At 38.4% G+C, this 17,072-nt stretch overlaps 1 protein-coding gene across 1 annotated transcript in view; it reads left to right on the forward strand.

Annotated features, from left to right (window-relative positions):
- shtn3 (shootin 3) overlaps positions 1 to 17,072 on the forward strand; it is a 39,420-nt gene that overhangs the window by 9,720 nt on the left and 12,628 nt on the right. The window contains 7 exon segments of the mRNA XM_021311191.2: positions 13,475 to 13,527; positions 13,529 to 13,570; positions 13,810 to 13,981; positions 15,365 to 15,462; positions 15,556 to 15,637; positions 16,089 to 16,183; positions 16,646 to 16,792. Of these exon segments, the coding sequence (XP_021166866.2) occupies positions 13,475 to 13,527; positions 13,529 to 13,570; positions 13,810 to 13,981; positions 15,365 to 15,462; positions 15,556 to 15,637; positions 16,089 to 16,183; positions 16,646 to 16,792 (689 nt within the window).

Here is a 17,072-nt window from a genome sequence, read left to right on the forward strand (position 1 = left end):
CTTGTTTCCTTCCACCTCATCAGACATCTCCATTATCACAGAGATACAACTTATGCACACTGAGATTTGAAATAAGTATTTCCTGGGGGGAAAAACTGACTTGTTTTGACAAATGTGATTTTTTTTCACTCTTTTCCAATAGCAGGTAAAGTTGTTTCCTTGTAGTACATCTTCTACTTCTTAATGATCTCACCTTGAAATGAAAACACTGTCCTTTAGGGTAACATTTTAGAAGGATGGATGTTAAATAATGTGCAAGTTCTAGGAAGTAATGTCTATGTTCTAGTAAAGCAACCTGAGAATTCAAGAAAGTAGGCCTAGACTACCCTGTAAGTACCATGTGTTTTAGTAAATACCCTGCAAGTCATTGATATTTACCCTACAGGTTCTGACAAAGTAACTCTTGTAAAGTGCCTTAAGAAGACATTTGGTTACAATTTATAATTCTAACAATATAACAGAATTGAACTGAAGTGAATCTGTAAGCTTCATGCAAGTAACCTGCAAAATTCTAAACGGATACTGTAAGTTTTGGAAAATAATATGTAAACTCTGGGAAAGTAACCCAAATTATACAAAATAGCATATCCCATCAATACTCCAATCAAGTAGTGACCTAAAGTGACCTATAAATTCCAGAAATTTGTTTTCTAGAAAGTAACATTGAAAGGTCTTAAAATGTACCTTGTAAATCCCGGGATTGTACCGTGGCAGGAAAGCATCCTGAAGGGAAAGCAGCTTTCAAGTTCCAGGAAAATGTCCTGCATGTTCTTGGAAGGTCGCTTTGAAGTTATGGGAAAGTAACCTGCAAGTTCCAGAAAAGTATAGTCTGCTAGCCCTCTTTTCAGAGGCTAAAGAAATGCTAAACGTTTTAAGCCTCTAACCTTTCAATGCATCCAAGTACTAAAAAAAAAAAAACTTAGTGACACACCATCCTGCTCTTCTTTTTTCTCCCCACCCCACCCTAACACATTTCCGCCTCTGTTGGCATGTCATCACTGACACCTTGTTCTCTTAACAGGTGTGTTTAAGGGGGAGGAAAGGGCAGGGCCTCTCAGTTTCTATGGTAACGGAGAGGTTACTTAGCCAGCAGAAGCATATACGGTTAGAGGAGGGTAACCTTTAAACACAGACAGTCAAAAGCTCAAAGAAGGTGCTTCTCTCCATCAGATATGACTATTTGTGGAGGTAAGAGAGACTTTACATCTTATCACCTGTTAGCATGTTCAATCTGAATTGGGTTTTCTTCATCGCAGCAGATAAATGAAGCTCATAGCAGCTGGTAAGGATATGAACAGAAGGTTAAATTATGTGGATCAAAATTCAGGTTTCTGAGGTAGGGACACTACAAAAAACAACAATACATGGTTTGATGGTTTAATTCATTAATATATATATTACCTATCAATTATTTAATTATCTCAGGGTAAAAATTAAAAGGGTTTGTAGTTTGGATGAGTTCATTCACCTGTGTGTGGTAGAGTGAGACGTTAACACTGAAAAGGTAACCAGAGAGCCCAGCGGTCTCCATCTGGAGGTGCAACTCAGTGTAATATTTCATCTGCGTTTATGAAACATCTCCTAAATAGATTAAAAGAAAGGTTTACCAAGTAAAGCTTCAACCATTTTCTATCATAGGTGCATTTTTGAAGTTGTAAAAGGAAAAACATGGTGTAAACAAATGTATTGTGTCTCTTGAACTCGTCTATTACGTTTAAATTAGATCACCTCACTTTAGTGAAATTATACTTTCATGGTTTAAAACCACAATAAACATTGTCAAGGTGTTTCCAAAAATATTTCCCACAATTGTAATGTGATGCAGTTTGGAAATATTTTATTAGAATCTTTTGAATGTCAAGACATTAACAGAATAATACTTGAACAAATATGTTTTGTATATCAACCAATCAAAAAAACTGAATATTGATGTAATTACTACAGACAAGCAGAAAACAAGGCACTTTTGCTGGACACAAACCTTTTCTGGCATAAAAAGTGTTGGTACAAAAAAAGCATATCAGATAAAAGAAGCTCAGAGCAAATGGGATATTTGAAGAAAAATTAAAACATCAGGTAGTTCTTGAAGCTAAAGATGGTTACGGCTTCTCTTCAGAAGCAAGGTTATCATTGACTTTACTGATGTAAATGAACAATCCCCTAGTTATAGACATGTCTAGACCTATCTAACCGATATCTGAAAATGTGTCAACTGCTACAGAGCTGGGTATGGAAGGGTATTTGTCATTGTGATTAGTTTAGTAAAATGACAAAGCTAAAATAACGTTTTTCGCCATGATGCTGTGGCTCAGCTGAGTGGCTTGAACACTAGTGAGAAACTTGAGTTTCAGTCACTATTTTGGAAACTTTTTCTTATACATCATTGAACAAAAAAGATCCTATAAACATTTTTTTAGCCACTCGTTAAATCCAAGAAGGTGATGCGAAATAAAAATGAACTAAACTAAATCCCAAACAAAAGTTTGGTCCTGTTGCAACAAATTATGTCTAAATCGGACAATTCACTTTGGGTTCTTAGCTGGTTTGTTACAACCGTGACAAAACATCATAATAGTACTACGTACATTGAAAAGTTCATAGAAAAGTGTCTGGAAGTTACTGGATTCGCCTAAACCTGTCTCAGGTGGAAACCTCAGACAGATTTTGCTTATCGCCGTGTGTTGTAAGAAGACAAACTTTTATTTTTCTCCATTTTGCTGGAAGATTTTTTTTTTTTTTGTATGTAAAAGAAACCCAAGCAGATCCAGCGATGACGACCAGATGACACTCTTCTGAAGGAAAGTAATTGATGAAACAGTTTACTGCAATTCAGAGTTTTCTCATTTCCTGTTGTGGGAGTAGAACAAATATTGAGCAATTTATCCAATGTGCATTGAAATCATTGAGCAACATGCTAAAGGCACCATAGCAGCTTTGTTCACTGGGGATGGTGTAGAGTTACAAGTGTTCTGAGCATGCATTCTTTATTATTCTTTTAGTCTGCATGCATGCTGTGGTGAAAACTGTGGAACTGTGTGACTAAAATTCTCATAACTCAATGCCAAAACCTTGTCAGCAGCTGCAGAACTGGGTCTAATATTCTCAGTGTAGTCAGCAGAAATGCTGATCCTCCTCTTCATTGCAAGTCCCGTCACTCTTTGCGCTCAGTCTCTCATTCATTCACTCATTTATTCATTCACTGCCCTGCCCCCAGAGGGAACAGCGCTTGCTCTTGTCATGTTATTCTCATGAATTATTAAAACCGCCTGACATGAATTATTGAGCAGCAGAAGATGTGGAAGGATTAGTGTGTTTTTGGGAGGGTGTTGTCACTCCTCCCTGAATGTTTGCCGCCCTCCAAAGACCCTCTCTACCTGCTACTTCATCTCTGATGGCCTTTTTTAATAGCTAAGTTGACAACTGGCCAGAAGGGCTGGTACTTCAGCTTGAGCTTGTTTTAATCTTGAAGGCCAGACCAAGTGAGTGTAACACGGATTATGTAGATATAAAACTGAAAAACCTCTGACCTGACCTGAGTCTCAGTAAGGCTCTAATTAACTAGAGTTTTTCTTTAGAAATAGATCTTGCTTTTCTTTCATTGCAAGGAAGCATCTTGCTTTGATGACCTTACTGCCTCTGTTAGATTTTTGTAATGTAATTTAAAAGAAATGCATCTACCAGCTCTCTGCATGTGTCAGATGCTGTCTATCATGGAGCATTAATCTATACACTCATGCATTGGTACATTTTCATCTACAAAGCTACTCTTGGACTGTTCCTTGCCTTATTTATTCTTCTACTTGTCACTTAGACATTACTGCCACAGACTTTGTATTATATCAGCTTATTTAATTTGAATGAAATGTTTTAATTATTTGTATAATTCCTCTGTTTGTTTGTCTTATCAAACAGCTCTCTCTCTTGTAAACGAGATCTTGGATCTCAAAGAAATAACTACCGTATTTTTTGGACCATAAGGCGCACCAGATTATAAATCACACTGTGAATGAATGTGTCTATGTGTGTCGTTGTCCACACGTAGCCGCACTGAATTATAAGGCGCAATAAATATTGTTCCCAAGAGTGTAATATCACTCTGCCCCTCCCCCGTACACAGCTCTCTCCTGAGAGAGTGAGCTGTGTCTCTGTTGGAAGGACAGAGTAGTTGGCTACACTGTCTTGTTTCTTACATACGGCCAAAATAACTTAATTCAACTTTTATATTGAATTAACTTACTTGGTTTATTGTTGCTAGCATGTACTACAGGCACGGGCTGCCTTACATGAATGCACTTCTAGTTTCGACATTACAGTCAGGCAGTCTTGTAGACAGCTCAGGGGTCCGATCAGATAGTGACACAGTGTACCGTAATGCTCCAAATATCCATTGAGTGGATGGGCTTTGTTGCTAACCAAAGTCATACATACACATTTTAACAGAATTTTGAGCATATTGTACCACATAAAATCAGTCAGTAAGCACAACGGTAATCATATAAGGCTCACCGGATTATAAGGTGCACCATCAACTTTTGAGAAAATTTAAAGATTTTAAGTGTGCCTTATAGTCTGAACATACGATAAAGATTAAATAAAAATAATGAATTACTGATGATGATGATCACACTGATGAAATGTTTGTGAAGCTTCAGATTTACCAGCCACCAATGAGGCAGCTAATCTGGCCAGCCAGATTGGTAATGTGTAGCACTTTCTGTTCTGCACATTATCAATCTGGGACTGCTTCCATTAAATCTTTTTGGGGAAAGCAGGGACATGCAGCAGAATTTTCGGAGCTGATTGGACGAAGCGACATCTATTGCCCACTTATCAAAGGTTGGTATCAAATTAAAACATAAGCAGCAGACGTCATGAAAAAACCACAAGACGGTAAGCTAGTCAAGGCAGTTTTTACTGTTCTATTATGAACGAAGAAATTGTGGATTCTTACAAAACAGATGTGATAGCAGCAGCTACGCGTGCATCCTCCTGCGCTGTCATGTATATGTTGATTCGGCTGTGGACTCGGCAGCTCTTGCTTACATCGCACCGGCATTTCCCACCTTAAACCACAATACTACAACGCGTTTGGCCCGAACCGTTTTTAGTTCTGTCACAAACGGTTGAAGCTGGAGCGATATAAGATGGATTCCCATGTGTTTGTGAACGCACAAATACAGCAAGAATTCAGCTCGCAGGCAAGGTTATGAGCCAGCAACTGAAGTAAAACTTTGCCGTTGTAGCTGTGGCATTATGTTTAGTGCTGCTGTCATGCTGGGCAGTGAGCTTCATCCATCTTCTTATCAACTCTGACCAGCTTCCCTACCTATGCTGGAGAAAAGCATCCCACAGCATGATTCTGTCTCCTCCATGTTTCACCTTAGAGATGGTGAGATCAGAGTGATGCGCAGTGTTAGTAACATCACACATATCGATTCGTTTGTAGGCCAAAAAGTTTAATCTTGGTCTCATGTGATCGAAGCACCTTCTCTCTACATACACAAAAATACAGTTGCTCAGCTTAAGAAGTTAAAAACACTTTGTATGGACATGGTTGGAACTATTGTAAAGAGAAACAACCTTTTTCTTTTCTCAAAGTAAGAAACTAGAAAAGCGAGTTGAGTAAACTCAGTCTCCTTTTTGTTAGAGGAAAACAAAATAGTTTTAAATTGAGGAAGTTTTCATGAGTCCTCTTTAGACAGACTTCTCAAAATAAGCCACTGACTCATTGATGTGTTCATGGAGCAAACTTACACATTTATGTGGAAAATGCTTTTTTATTTTAGGCATGATAAAAAAAACAGCCCCTGCCCACCAACCCCATCTTTGTTTTTTAGTCTGACGCCTGTGGCAAATTTTAAACTAGATTGTTTGTGGCTTTCTTTTAATGTTGACTCGTTTTTGTTTGCTTTTTTCATTCTCTTTCTTGCCAAACATACATGTAAAGGTAAGATTTAAAGATTGCTCACTAATTTTCCTGTCCATATTTCTCCCTCCTGAGCTATAGATCTTTGCAGCTCTTTCAGGTCATCATTAAAACATAATGCTAACAGGTGTAGAAGTAAAAACAGAAGTCAGACAGATATCTAACAAAAAATTGTGCCCATAGATTTGCAATTTGTTTTATTTCAGTTTAGTTAATCCAGATACACAAACTTGATAACAGACATAATTCAGTTTAAGGACAAGACGCAGATGTTTTGGTTGGATAACTCATTCCTTCTGGTGTTAATAATATCTATACAAACCATCTGAAACCTGTTACCTTTCCATTCCAAAAAGGGTAGAAAATATACTGAAACACATCAGCTGAGCAACTCCTTTGTAAACATGAACATGAGCAACAAAAGTAAAATAAATTCTCCAAACCTATATGAACATTTCTCTCATGACACACAAATATCTGGTGTGAATTCTCTTTACATGTTAATCTAAAAAGAAAAGTGAAAAGCCAATTTCAGGGAGTGGCATCGCTGTTTTACCTTTTATATTGTTATCACCTACTTTATTTTTTCTAGGAGTTGACTATTGTTCTGAAAGGAAGATCTCCTCTCCGCCATCTCTGCATAACTGTGATGTATTCAACCCACATGACTAAGCAGAGCTGTGCTGAAGTGAGGCTGAATGAATCTGAACAAATATGCTGTGGGTTTAAACCAGTTCAGCCCCAGCTACAGCCAGCCTGAAGCATTAAACTTTTGATGAAGCATTAGAGCGATCCAATAGCCCTCCCTGATCTCATTCCCTGTCTCTTTGTCCTTAAAGAGACCCATCTCTGACCCAGACATTTTCTCTAATATTTAAACTCAACACTTGTGGTTTCTAATCTTGTTCTGCCTTTGAGTGCTCCAAATAGGAAAGTTCAACTTTATTTCCATCTTTTTAAACAACATAGTGGCTGTCGTTGCATCTCTACGATCCAAACAACCATTGTTTTTTGTTGTGGGTTTAAAACTGGTTTATTAGTTTAAAATAAAATGAACTGATTTGATTCCTAATACGTCTTCTCTATTCAGCTTGAAATGAAAGCATCTGTCTGCGCTTTGGATATCAGATCAATATAAATTTAGGCTGCTGCTGTGCTTCTGCAGCTGCAGAGTGATATCCTACAGAGAGCCTGTTTTATAAAAGCGTCTCACTGGTTGCAATCACATTAAAACCGGTGGTCCCTGCTTGTGTATGTTCATTTTGCTCCCAGGCTACATCATCGGGTGGAAAAGCATTAGTCATGTTCACCTGAGTAACATGAGAGGTCAGGTTGGAGGGAAGCATAATGGGCTTGGAGGCCCCGGGCCCTCACTGACACAGATCCAGGTTTATTATGCCTTTGGTTCCATTGGCTTTTTTACGAGTGGAGGTCTGAACAGTGAAATCCCATAACTGATATTTCATTTCCTGCTGCTGCTGCTGCTGCCTTTTTATGTTCTGAAATGAAATAAATCCTGCCTGTTTCAATATGACAAACTTATGAAGGCTGTGAACCTTTATAAACTGCAGTTCTGAGTTTTTCCAACCACATTATAGAGGGGCTACGTGTAGAATACAAACATTTCTGATAGTACGTCTAGTCTTTTTGGGTTGTATAATCATCAAGCATATCTTTGTGTGCGCATCAAAACAATGTATAACACATTAACATGATCAGTATTTATATTGTTTTATCCAATACCAACTATCTCTGCCCTCTTACATGAACCATTCTCATAAAAAGGAAGACGATAGGGTCAGCATGGCAGTCTCTCTCAGTTTAGCGTGGAGCGCCTGCTTGGATTTTCGCACACGGAAGAGCTGCGAAGCCGCAGTTCATATACTGTCTTCATTTAGAGCAGTGGAGGGAAAACCGCTTTGTCGACATATTCAGAGACACTTTTTGTTCTTGGGACATCTACAATTCTTTCCGATTTCTTTCTGCAGAAGCTAAGAGAGCCAGGTTACAAATGGCTTATTTTTAGCTGGGATACAGTCAATGGTTGAACCAACAGTAGAGTTCACTTATTATGGATCCAAGTTTTCTTTGAAGTTGACATGCGTGTGGCCTCCCTGATGCTGCAGCTGAAGACCTGCAAGCAAAGAGAAGATGCTGCTACGTATTGTTTAGTAGCTCTATGACGCAATGGGGATTCCAGTTGTGACTCCTCCATTCTGGGAGCTGTGCATGGAAATGTTTTAATACGGTGCATTGTGGGATTCAGAGTTGTTACTATTCTCTTTTATTCTTTGTGTGTAGTTCAGTCCTTTGTGCTCCTCGCATGGCTGGCCCCAACATGTATTTGCAAAACCTTTGGGCAAGCCAATCTCCATAACATCATAATAACAGTGGAGTTTAGAGGTGGTAAATTGTGTTGTTTTTCAGCATATGTTAAGTCTGATTGGAGAATTTACTTTTTGATTAAGAAACTGCTGCCATCTACTAGTGTCTTGATGATGAAAGGAAGGTGTACTTTTCAGCAAGACATCTATACCAAACTCACACAGGGAAATTCAGTTGGATTCAGACAAAACCAATTATGCTTCATTAAAATCTACTTATAACTCTATCTACCAAAGTGCATACAGGAGGCTCCCAGAACCCTAAAGACCTGAAGACAGTTTGAGTTGTCATTTCCAACAAAGGCTTTTTAACAACATATTTAAGTATTTCTGTAAGTGTGTGCAACACGGATTTCCTACTCAATTCCGCTAAGTATATGGATTAATTAAAGTTCCGATGCCTTTCTTGGTTTTATTGAATTTCTGTGCACACCTGCAGAGGAAATGTGAGTCTGATCTGCCCATATGAGCTCAGTTTTTATAATAGCATGACAGTGTATAATAGCAGACTCCTTGAGGATGCACTGATCATAGTATTTTAGAGGGAAGATCATTTTGTTGTCAGCTTGAAACCTGACGGTGCGTTCAGCAGCCGTGAGGGCTTCACTTACTGTCTTCTAACAACCAGTCAGGAAAACGAAGGACCAACAGCCGGTCATTACTGGCTGAGCTGATGTTGGTGATGCTCAGAACCGGTGATCACAAAGTGTTACTCATGGTTTGAACTTGCTGAATGTTGAATTTGGGTTTAAAGACTCAAAGTACAGGTCTTTCTTTACATAACTAATAACGGCTTGCCTTCAGATCTTACAGAGTAGGAAAGTGGGATATTGACTAACGGTCTATGTCCATTTATAGAACACTAAACTTAGAGAAATCATGCATTTCCTGTTTTAATGTTACATGGAAACAACAGATAAACATCACAACCCGAATATCTCATATACTAAATAAGACATTACCTATCATCATGCCAGATTTATTTTTTTCTTAATTTTGTTACCTGGTTTTATCTTTTTTTATCTTCATAAAATAATTTTCTGTGAGTTCATGCACTTCATCCATTCTTCTATGTGTTTTTTTCTCTTAACACTCTCTAATTATGGTGAAAACGCATGTATTAAGCACACTTAATACTATTGCCATGTTTGATGTTCTTTATTTTCTTATTTTCACAATTTTTGGCGTGCTACTTGCTACTAAAATCATTGTACTTTGGTCTTCTTGTAGCCGACTTTACCAAAAGGACCCGTCTATCACAGGACCTGTTGTAATGACTATTTGTACCAGCTTGGACAGGCATTTTCAAAAGATTCTGTAATAATCAGCTCATGGTTTACTGAAAGAAAATGTGTTTATTCAAATCCATAAATAACATCTGCCAATGTGAGGTTGCTGATAGTTCATTTGATTGGTTCAGGAGTCATAATAGAAGCTGACTGGACCAAACAGCTATCAGGACCATCTTCAATCAAAAACACAGTCTAATGTTAAAATGTGTGTGATATTTGAACATTTTAGTATCATCAATGTTCATATCTCACGAAAACACTTAACAGCCAAGAAAAATAAATTGCTCCGTAATGGTTAAGTGCATGTGAAAAAACTGACTTTAGATAAAGAGGGACACGGTGTCAACCTGTTTGCATAAAATAGGGGCAGATATGGTGAAAGGGGGAACTGAGTGTGCTGTGACTTGTTAGTCCCCCAGAAAGCAATGGAATAAGCTTAGAAAAAATGTCTAAGCCCCTATTAGACAGTAATAGGGTTAAGTAAACCCAGCCCTGTTTGGAGCTTCATGGTTTACTCGTGAATAGTAGAAACACTATTCAAAGCTTAAATGGTCCTAATTTGCATTTTGATACATTTTACATAACCCCGGTTTAAGTTGCATCAATGGTCACATTGTAAACCCAACAATCTGACCCTAGATTTTGACCTACTGAAATATTCAGAAACATTTTAAAAATTGAAACTGTCCACATTCTTATCATTTGTACAATTTAGAAATAAAATTGTGGCCTTTTTCGTCTACGTTTGCAAAGTGTGTCTCCTACAACTTAACGACTTGCAATTTTATGTCAAATCCCCATGGGGAGCACCATCAGCACACCTAAACGTGTATTCAGTCACATAATATTTTTGCTTTATATGTATTTCAAAACTGGTCTTTAAAGGTACATATTCACATTATTTGACATATTTTAAATTTATATGCCAGTAACTCATTCTGGTTGCATACAACGGTTTTTTTGAAAGATTACAAGAATATGTCCTGCTGGCATAGTATTTGTTATTTTTGTCTTTTAAGCTTTATTTTTGCTCAAATTGTTAGCAAACATAGCCTTTTCTGTTTACCACTACAACATTATGTGACTGGGGTTATATCACTGCGCATGTGTACAATAGGTCAACAAGCCGAAGCAATGGAGCCGAGTGAGTGTGTGACCCCTAGTGTAGTTGTGGAAAAAAAAGAAAGAAAAGTGGAACTTGAAATAGGAGTAGGTCGAGTTGGTCTTTGACCACGCCAAGCTGTTGGTTTTCCGTGAGGGTTTACAGTACAGTGTGCTTGGTCGGGACTTATGTAGTGGCTGTGTCAATGGCGGCCATCTAGCTTTCTAATAGTTCTGAGGTACTGCCGGTTTATGGCCCCACGTCTGTTTATGTTAGGTCATCCCTCCCATTGCTGGGGCTCCATTTAGGCTAAAAAAGGACCATCATATATAGCCTTATTATTATTTTATCATAATCAACTGTATTCTGGTCTTTTTGGTATAGGCATATAACATGACTATATTACTTTAAGCTGTTCTCCCACACAAAACAACTGAAGAATCTTATTTTCTCCTTCAGTCACTGTGTTGCTGTTTAGTCGGCCCTTTTGAAGGGTTCTAGTTCTGACATTGATCTCAGAACTGGGACCATCAAATGAAACTGGTTTCACTTATCTTGTCTTTCTTTTTGCTGCTTCAATCTCTCCTTGTTTGACTCAACCAAGAGATAAATTCAAGTCAAACTGGTACTTCAAGTGGAAAAACCACAATTAACGAGAAGTCGAGTTCTTTGTTTCTTATCTACCAAACACTTTTCCTCCCCGGGTGCTTTCACAACCATTCTCACCATGAATCACGTGACAAAAATGTGTCACATTTTGGGGGAGGCAGATAACAAGTCATGGATGACAAAAGACCTAAATGACCCACAGTTTGGGTCATGGGGTGGGTCAAGTGACATCACAGACTCTTAAGTTGTACCCCCAACAAAAGTTTATAAGTCCTGAAACTCCCATCAGTCAGTCAGGAGTGAAGAACTGTTTTGAGCAAACTGGAGAGCCATGAAAAGAGCAATCCACGTGTTTGCTGTTTGAGGAGTTAAAAATCAGTGATGGATTCCTACGCAGTGGTCATAAATGAAGAAACAGGTACAGTGTTGCTTAACAAAGCTCAAGATTTTTGTTAGATTTACATTAAGATCACCTGTTTAACTAAAAAGTGGAAGAGTTCATCAGTGACAGGATTGACTGCTGCTATTTGAGTCTGGATTTTCTCCATATGTAGGTCATTCTTAGACAACTGAGGGGTAATGGATCTCTGAAGATGTGAAATTCTGACAGCCTCTGCCTACATTTTCTAGCCCAATGGATCATGATCCAGACTAAGCAACAACATGCCCTTTATGGAAGCATTGCTTTAAAATTTGAAGTTAAGAGCAACTTATTTTTGGAGGGTTTAACAACAACATTACTAGAACTAATTGAAAACCAGTCCCTTTTTCACGCCAGAGTAGCTACATTGTTCTGTCCATAACGATCCTTATTTATTGTTATTATACCAAATTCTACTTCTCAAATCTGGGTTGAATATGTGCATTTCTTAAAAAAAAAAGTTTCAGCTTGTCTTGGCTAACTGTATTAATTCAAAACCCATGTGGGAAATCCTAAAAATTGATTTGTTTATGCCTATGAATGGCAGTTACAATTTAAAGTTACGATTTAAAGCGGTTTGGTTACAAATAGTTGTGTTCAGGGAACATTCAGAAATTTTAGTCACATTTTATTAAAAGCGAAATTACAGCCAAAAAGTATGTAAATACAGATCTGCAAAACCAATCAATTTTTATATTTTACTTTCAATTAGCCAGATTAAAAAAAAAAAAAAAAGATCTTGATCAGTAGTTTTCTTACAAGGATCAGGTTATGTACCTGATTATCATAACATGTTGAGAAACCTGCACAAAGAAATTAGCTAAGTGGATGAGTGGATGACAAAAGAAGGGCCAGGTCTATGAAACCTGCGTTTAACAAACGAACAGTGTCCTAGAATCATTTTTTGAGAAAATAAGAAAGAAATCTAGCAAATACCTACAACAGGACCTTTAGATTAGATGATTAGATTTAGATTAGATTCAACTTTATTGTCATTACACAAGTGCAGGTACAAGGCAACAAAATGCAGTTTAGGTCTAACCAGAAGTGCAATAGCAGCAAGTGCAGGATAAACAATGGTTCCATAAGTACAGGGTATGGATATGTACTGAATAAATAGTGAATAACGAATGCCAAGGTTTCTTTGACTGGCTCTCTGGGAATCATCTTTTTGGAGCTGAAACTGATTTTTTTCAGCTAAACTGAAGAAGTGGGAACTGAGTTTTTTTGTGTCTGGCGGCTGGTAGCAAAGTACCTACCATGTAATTTAATATCAGCTTAATTAAGTTGTCTATGTCTAGACACAAGGCTGTTTCACACCTTGATGGCATGTAGGTAAAGAGTCTTAACAGATAATAAACATTATTGTGAAAGTTGTCAGTACTGGACTGCTATTTAGGTAAAAGCACTTAACGTCCCCCCCAAAACAACTTTGAATAATCTTTATGAAGCCTGAAGAGCTGTTGATTGACAGCATTTTAAAAGATTAAAAGAGGTTCTTGTTGTTGTGTTTTTTCCCATATTAGGCCACAATATTCCTTCCAAGGCATTTGGAAAGTCCAGTTGAGAGATCCATCTTTCCCTTTTGGCCTAAATTTATGATCTGTGTTTCACTGAATCATGTTCTACATGGCTGGAGTGTGTTGTCTGTGTGTTGGATATTATTATTATTGTATGTTACTCTGTGCAGAGCCAGTGGGCACCAACCTTACAAAGTGTCTACCTCTGTGTGTTAATTAGTTTCTCAGATGGTGATTGAGGAGGTCAGCGTTCTGCAGACTCAGCTCGAGATTCGAGAAGTCGTGTCGAGAGAATGCAGAGGCCCTGGCCACGAAGGTTTGTCTCACGCATAAACGCTCAATCGATGCAAGATCAATGCCCCGTTCTCCTGGCATCGGCACGAGAACGCGGCAAACAGATGAGTCAGGATGACTCTGCAGAGACAAACTAACTATGTCATATTTGTGTTAATGTGAAAGCCACTGCATTCACTGAGGTTAAATAGAAAATAAATGGTAGAACCATGATGACACTGAATGCTGTTACAGTTAATCCCGGTTATCTTTGATATGCAGCTAAACTGTGAGAACAGGAAGCTGAAGTACCTGAGCCTTTCGTCTCGGCCATGTTTGGATGAACTGCTTCCAAGCATCTCTGACTGCATTGCACTCGAAGCTGACGGAGACCCTGGAGACTCTGTGGAAAACAGCCCAGACACCTTCTCTCAGTGCCAGCAACAGGTTAAAGGTACAACACATCCATTAAAATACTCATATTTAACCAAAATTACTTCACATTCTGTGTCTCATTAAGGCCTCTTGTCTTCTTTATGTTCGTCACCCCTTCTCGCACATCCCCTATCCTAAACCAGTCAAATTCAGCTCCCTTAACTTTTCTGAACAAGGTTTTAAATCTTGCAACCACAGATCAACATTTTTTGTTGGTCTCAATTTGTCGAAACACATTTATTTTCCGATTTCTCATGCATTTGGTGGACCGAGTTTGGTCCACCTTATGAACATATTTTATGAGCTTCCTCAGAAAAAGAAACATGAAGAACCTATGGTGCAGTGACCTTTACAGAGATAGTTGCTTTTACATCACAGTTGAATGTTTCAAACACAACAGACAGAAACAACCAGGGTTTAGACAAAAGGCAGTTCTCATGTGATGATTGTATTTTTTATGAGGAAACGTTATCCAGATGAACTTGAGCTTATTTAAAAAAATAATTAGTTCAAGAGTGCATCAACGACTCATCCCAGGAGGGTACAAATGAACCCAGATCTAACACACTGCAGGCTTCATTTTCACTTCTTACGTTAAAGGGTAACTCACTCCCAAATCAACTTTTGTTGCTAAGAAACTGTTAACATGGTTGTCTTTTAATACTGTCTTCATATCCTGGTCATTATTTTGACAATTTCCTGCATATTTGTTTAAATCCTGCTTTTGTGTCTAAAACCCTCAGTGTGGTGCCCTCCTAAGGTCCAATGGATGTCTTGAATTGCATTTAGAATCAGTATTGCTATTCAGTTCAATAGATTTTGTGATGTTTCCTGGTTTGCCCGGCAAACCGCCTCCTCTTGGCACATTTTTCAAGTATGAGCTGGGCAGAGTAAGGCTCTGGTACAGAGCTGAGTTACACTTTAAGCTCAAACAGACTTGGGTTACGCAGCAGGATAATGCTCACACCAGGAAGTCCTCACCTGAATGGCTCAAAAAATGGTTTTGGATGGGCCTAGTCAAAGTCAAGACTTGAATCTGATTTAGCTGCAGTGGTGTGACCTTGCACAGGCTGTCGAACGTGAAAAACCTCCACTGGCTGAATAAAAAAAAAATAAATACTGGACTAAAAATTCTCCACAGAGATGTAAAAGACTCACAAATGCTTGATGGAAGTTGCTGTCATCAAGCGTATTAAAATCATTTATTAGGTCTAGGAGGTAATTACTTTTTAACGTTGGGCCAGGTTGGTTTGAATTGCTTTTTTCCTTTGCTAAGTAAATTTGTCATTTAAAAATTGCCTTTTGTATTTCCTCAGGTTGTAACCTTTATTCTGACAAAAAAAATTAAAGCAGGAAAAAAAGTTGTTAATTTCATCAATAAACCAAAATGTTTGTTCATCAGAGCTGAGGGAGACGGTGAGCAGTTTGTTGGAAGAGAAGAAAAGCTTTGTCTGTCAGATTCACGAACAGCAGAGGCAGATAGAAGAGCTGACCGTCCAGGTGAGAACGGATCTGCACGCACAGGTACTCTTCTTAACCAGTAATCTCTTTTCCTTCAACTGCTCCTCTTGCGTTCTCCTTTGCTGTCACCAGTCTGAGAAAAATCACGAGGAGATGAAACAGCTTCGTGAAACAGTCGAGCAACAAAGCAAAACCATCAAGAGGTTTAACAGAGGTGAGTCGCAACAGAAGGAACTTAGGAGTTTAGAAGCAACTCACACAAACAGCAGAACAAAGGACTGCTGAATGCATGTAAGGAAACCTCATTCATAGATAGCCTAAATACTCTCTAAGGAGCCAGGTTTTACATCAGCTATGTACTTTTCAGACTAACTGTCAGGTATTTTGGAGAAAAATCCCAGATTGACAATGACTATTTACAAATGTCCCATCTTTATAGCTAACACCATTCATTGGAAGAGTAAAAACAGACAAGAAAGTATGAGCAGTAAGCCACAGAATATGGGCAAAAAGGTGCAAAAGTAATCAGAACCCTTTATCTAGTTCTCCTTAATCTCCTCACACTTTGTACATCTGTTGTGGAGACTAAATTAGTAAATTACTAAATTTGATATCAAGTCTTTGTTTGTGATTCAGCGGCACGTACTCTGCATCTCTTTCTGCAGTCTCCATGATGGCGGCTCAGGAGTACGACGGAATGAAGGAGCAGCTTGACTTGGAGCAGAACCTCAGAGTCAAAGCTGAGACTTATGCACACGAGGTAAAAATGGAGGTCACAGAAACACGAGATTAAAAACTCTGAAATGGCTTTTCAACATTTTTAGGTTTCAAGCTAAGCTTTGGAAACATATAGCTGCAGCTAATCTTCCAGAAGAATAAAGCATAGAAAATCCCTGTCTACTGCCATCTCAACATGTTGCATGTTTTTGTCATCTGCATTTAAGATCTAACATGCTTCCATAACCTGAGTGATGAGTAGCCAAGTGGTGCAGCTGTATTACTATGTTGGAAGTTGATCTGATCCGGAATCTGGTGTTTAACTGACTTTTAAATAATTTACAAAGCACCATCTGAGCTCAGGTTTCATGTAGATATAACTGACATGTTGAGAAAATGTGTTAAAAGTAAAAAAGACGAGGCATGCACGTTTCCTTTTTTTCTTTCAAGTAATTGCCTTTTTTTATGTCTGCATCCTCCTCTGTTGTTTTTTTTTTTTTTGCAGATGCTGGTCAAGCAGAAGGAGGCCAACAGACAGAGCATGTTGCTGCTGCAGAATGCTGAGCCTAGCGTTCAGTTGCTGAAAGCTCTGGAAGATGTCGCTGCTATTACTAAAACCCTGGAGGAGGAGCGTCTGCAGCATCAGCAGAAGGTAAATCCAGAAGCCTCTTTATTTTCCTGACGCCTTGTTCTTAATGTCAGGACAGGGTGGGATTTGTCCGTTTTCATGCCGCGTTTGCAACTGCACTTGTACCCACTTTACCCATCGGAAAGCTTAAAGTCACATAAATGACGCAGATATTCGCATTTCAAGACTAAAAAGGAAATGAAAATGACAAGAGTGCCAAGTTTTCCTGCAAGAAACTAGTTCTAGAAGAGCAGTCAAAAGATTTTTTTTCTTTAAGCAGAAACACCACAGACACAACTTTAGG

Source organism: Fundulus heteroclitus, unplaced genomic scaffold (genome assembly GCF_011125445.2).
Source record: "Fundulus heteroclitus isolate FHET01 unplaced genomic scaffold, MU-UCD_Fhet_4.1 scaffold_51, whole genome shotgun sequence".
Taxonomy (NCBI): Eukaryota; Metazoa; Chordata; class Actinopteri; order Cyprinodontiformes; family Fundulidae; genus Fundulus; species Fundulus heteroclitus.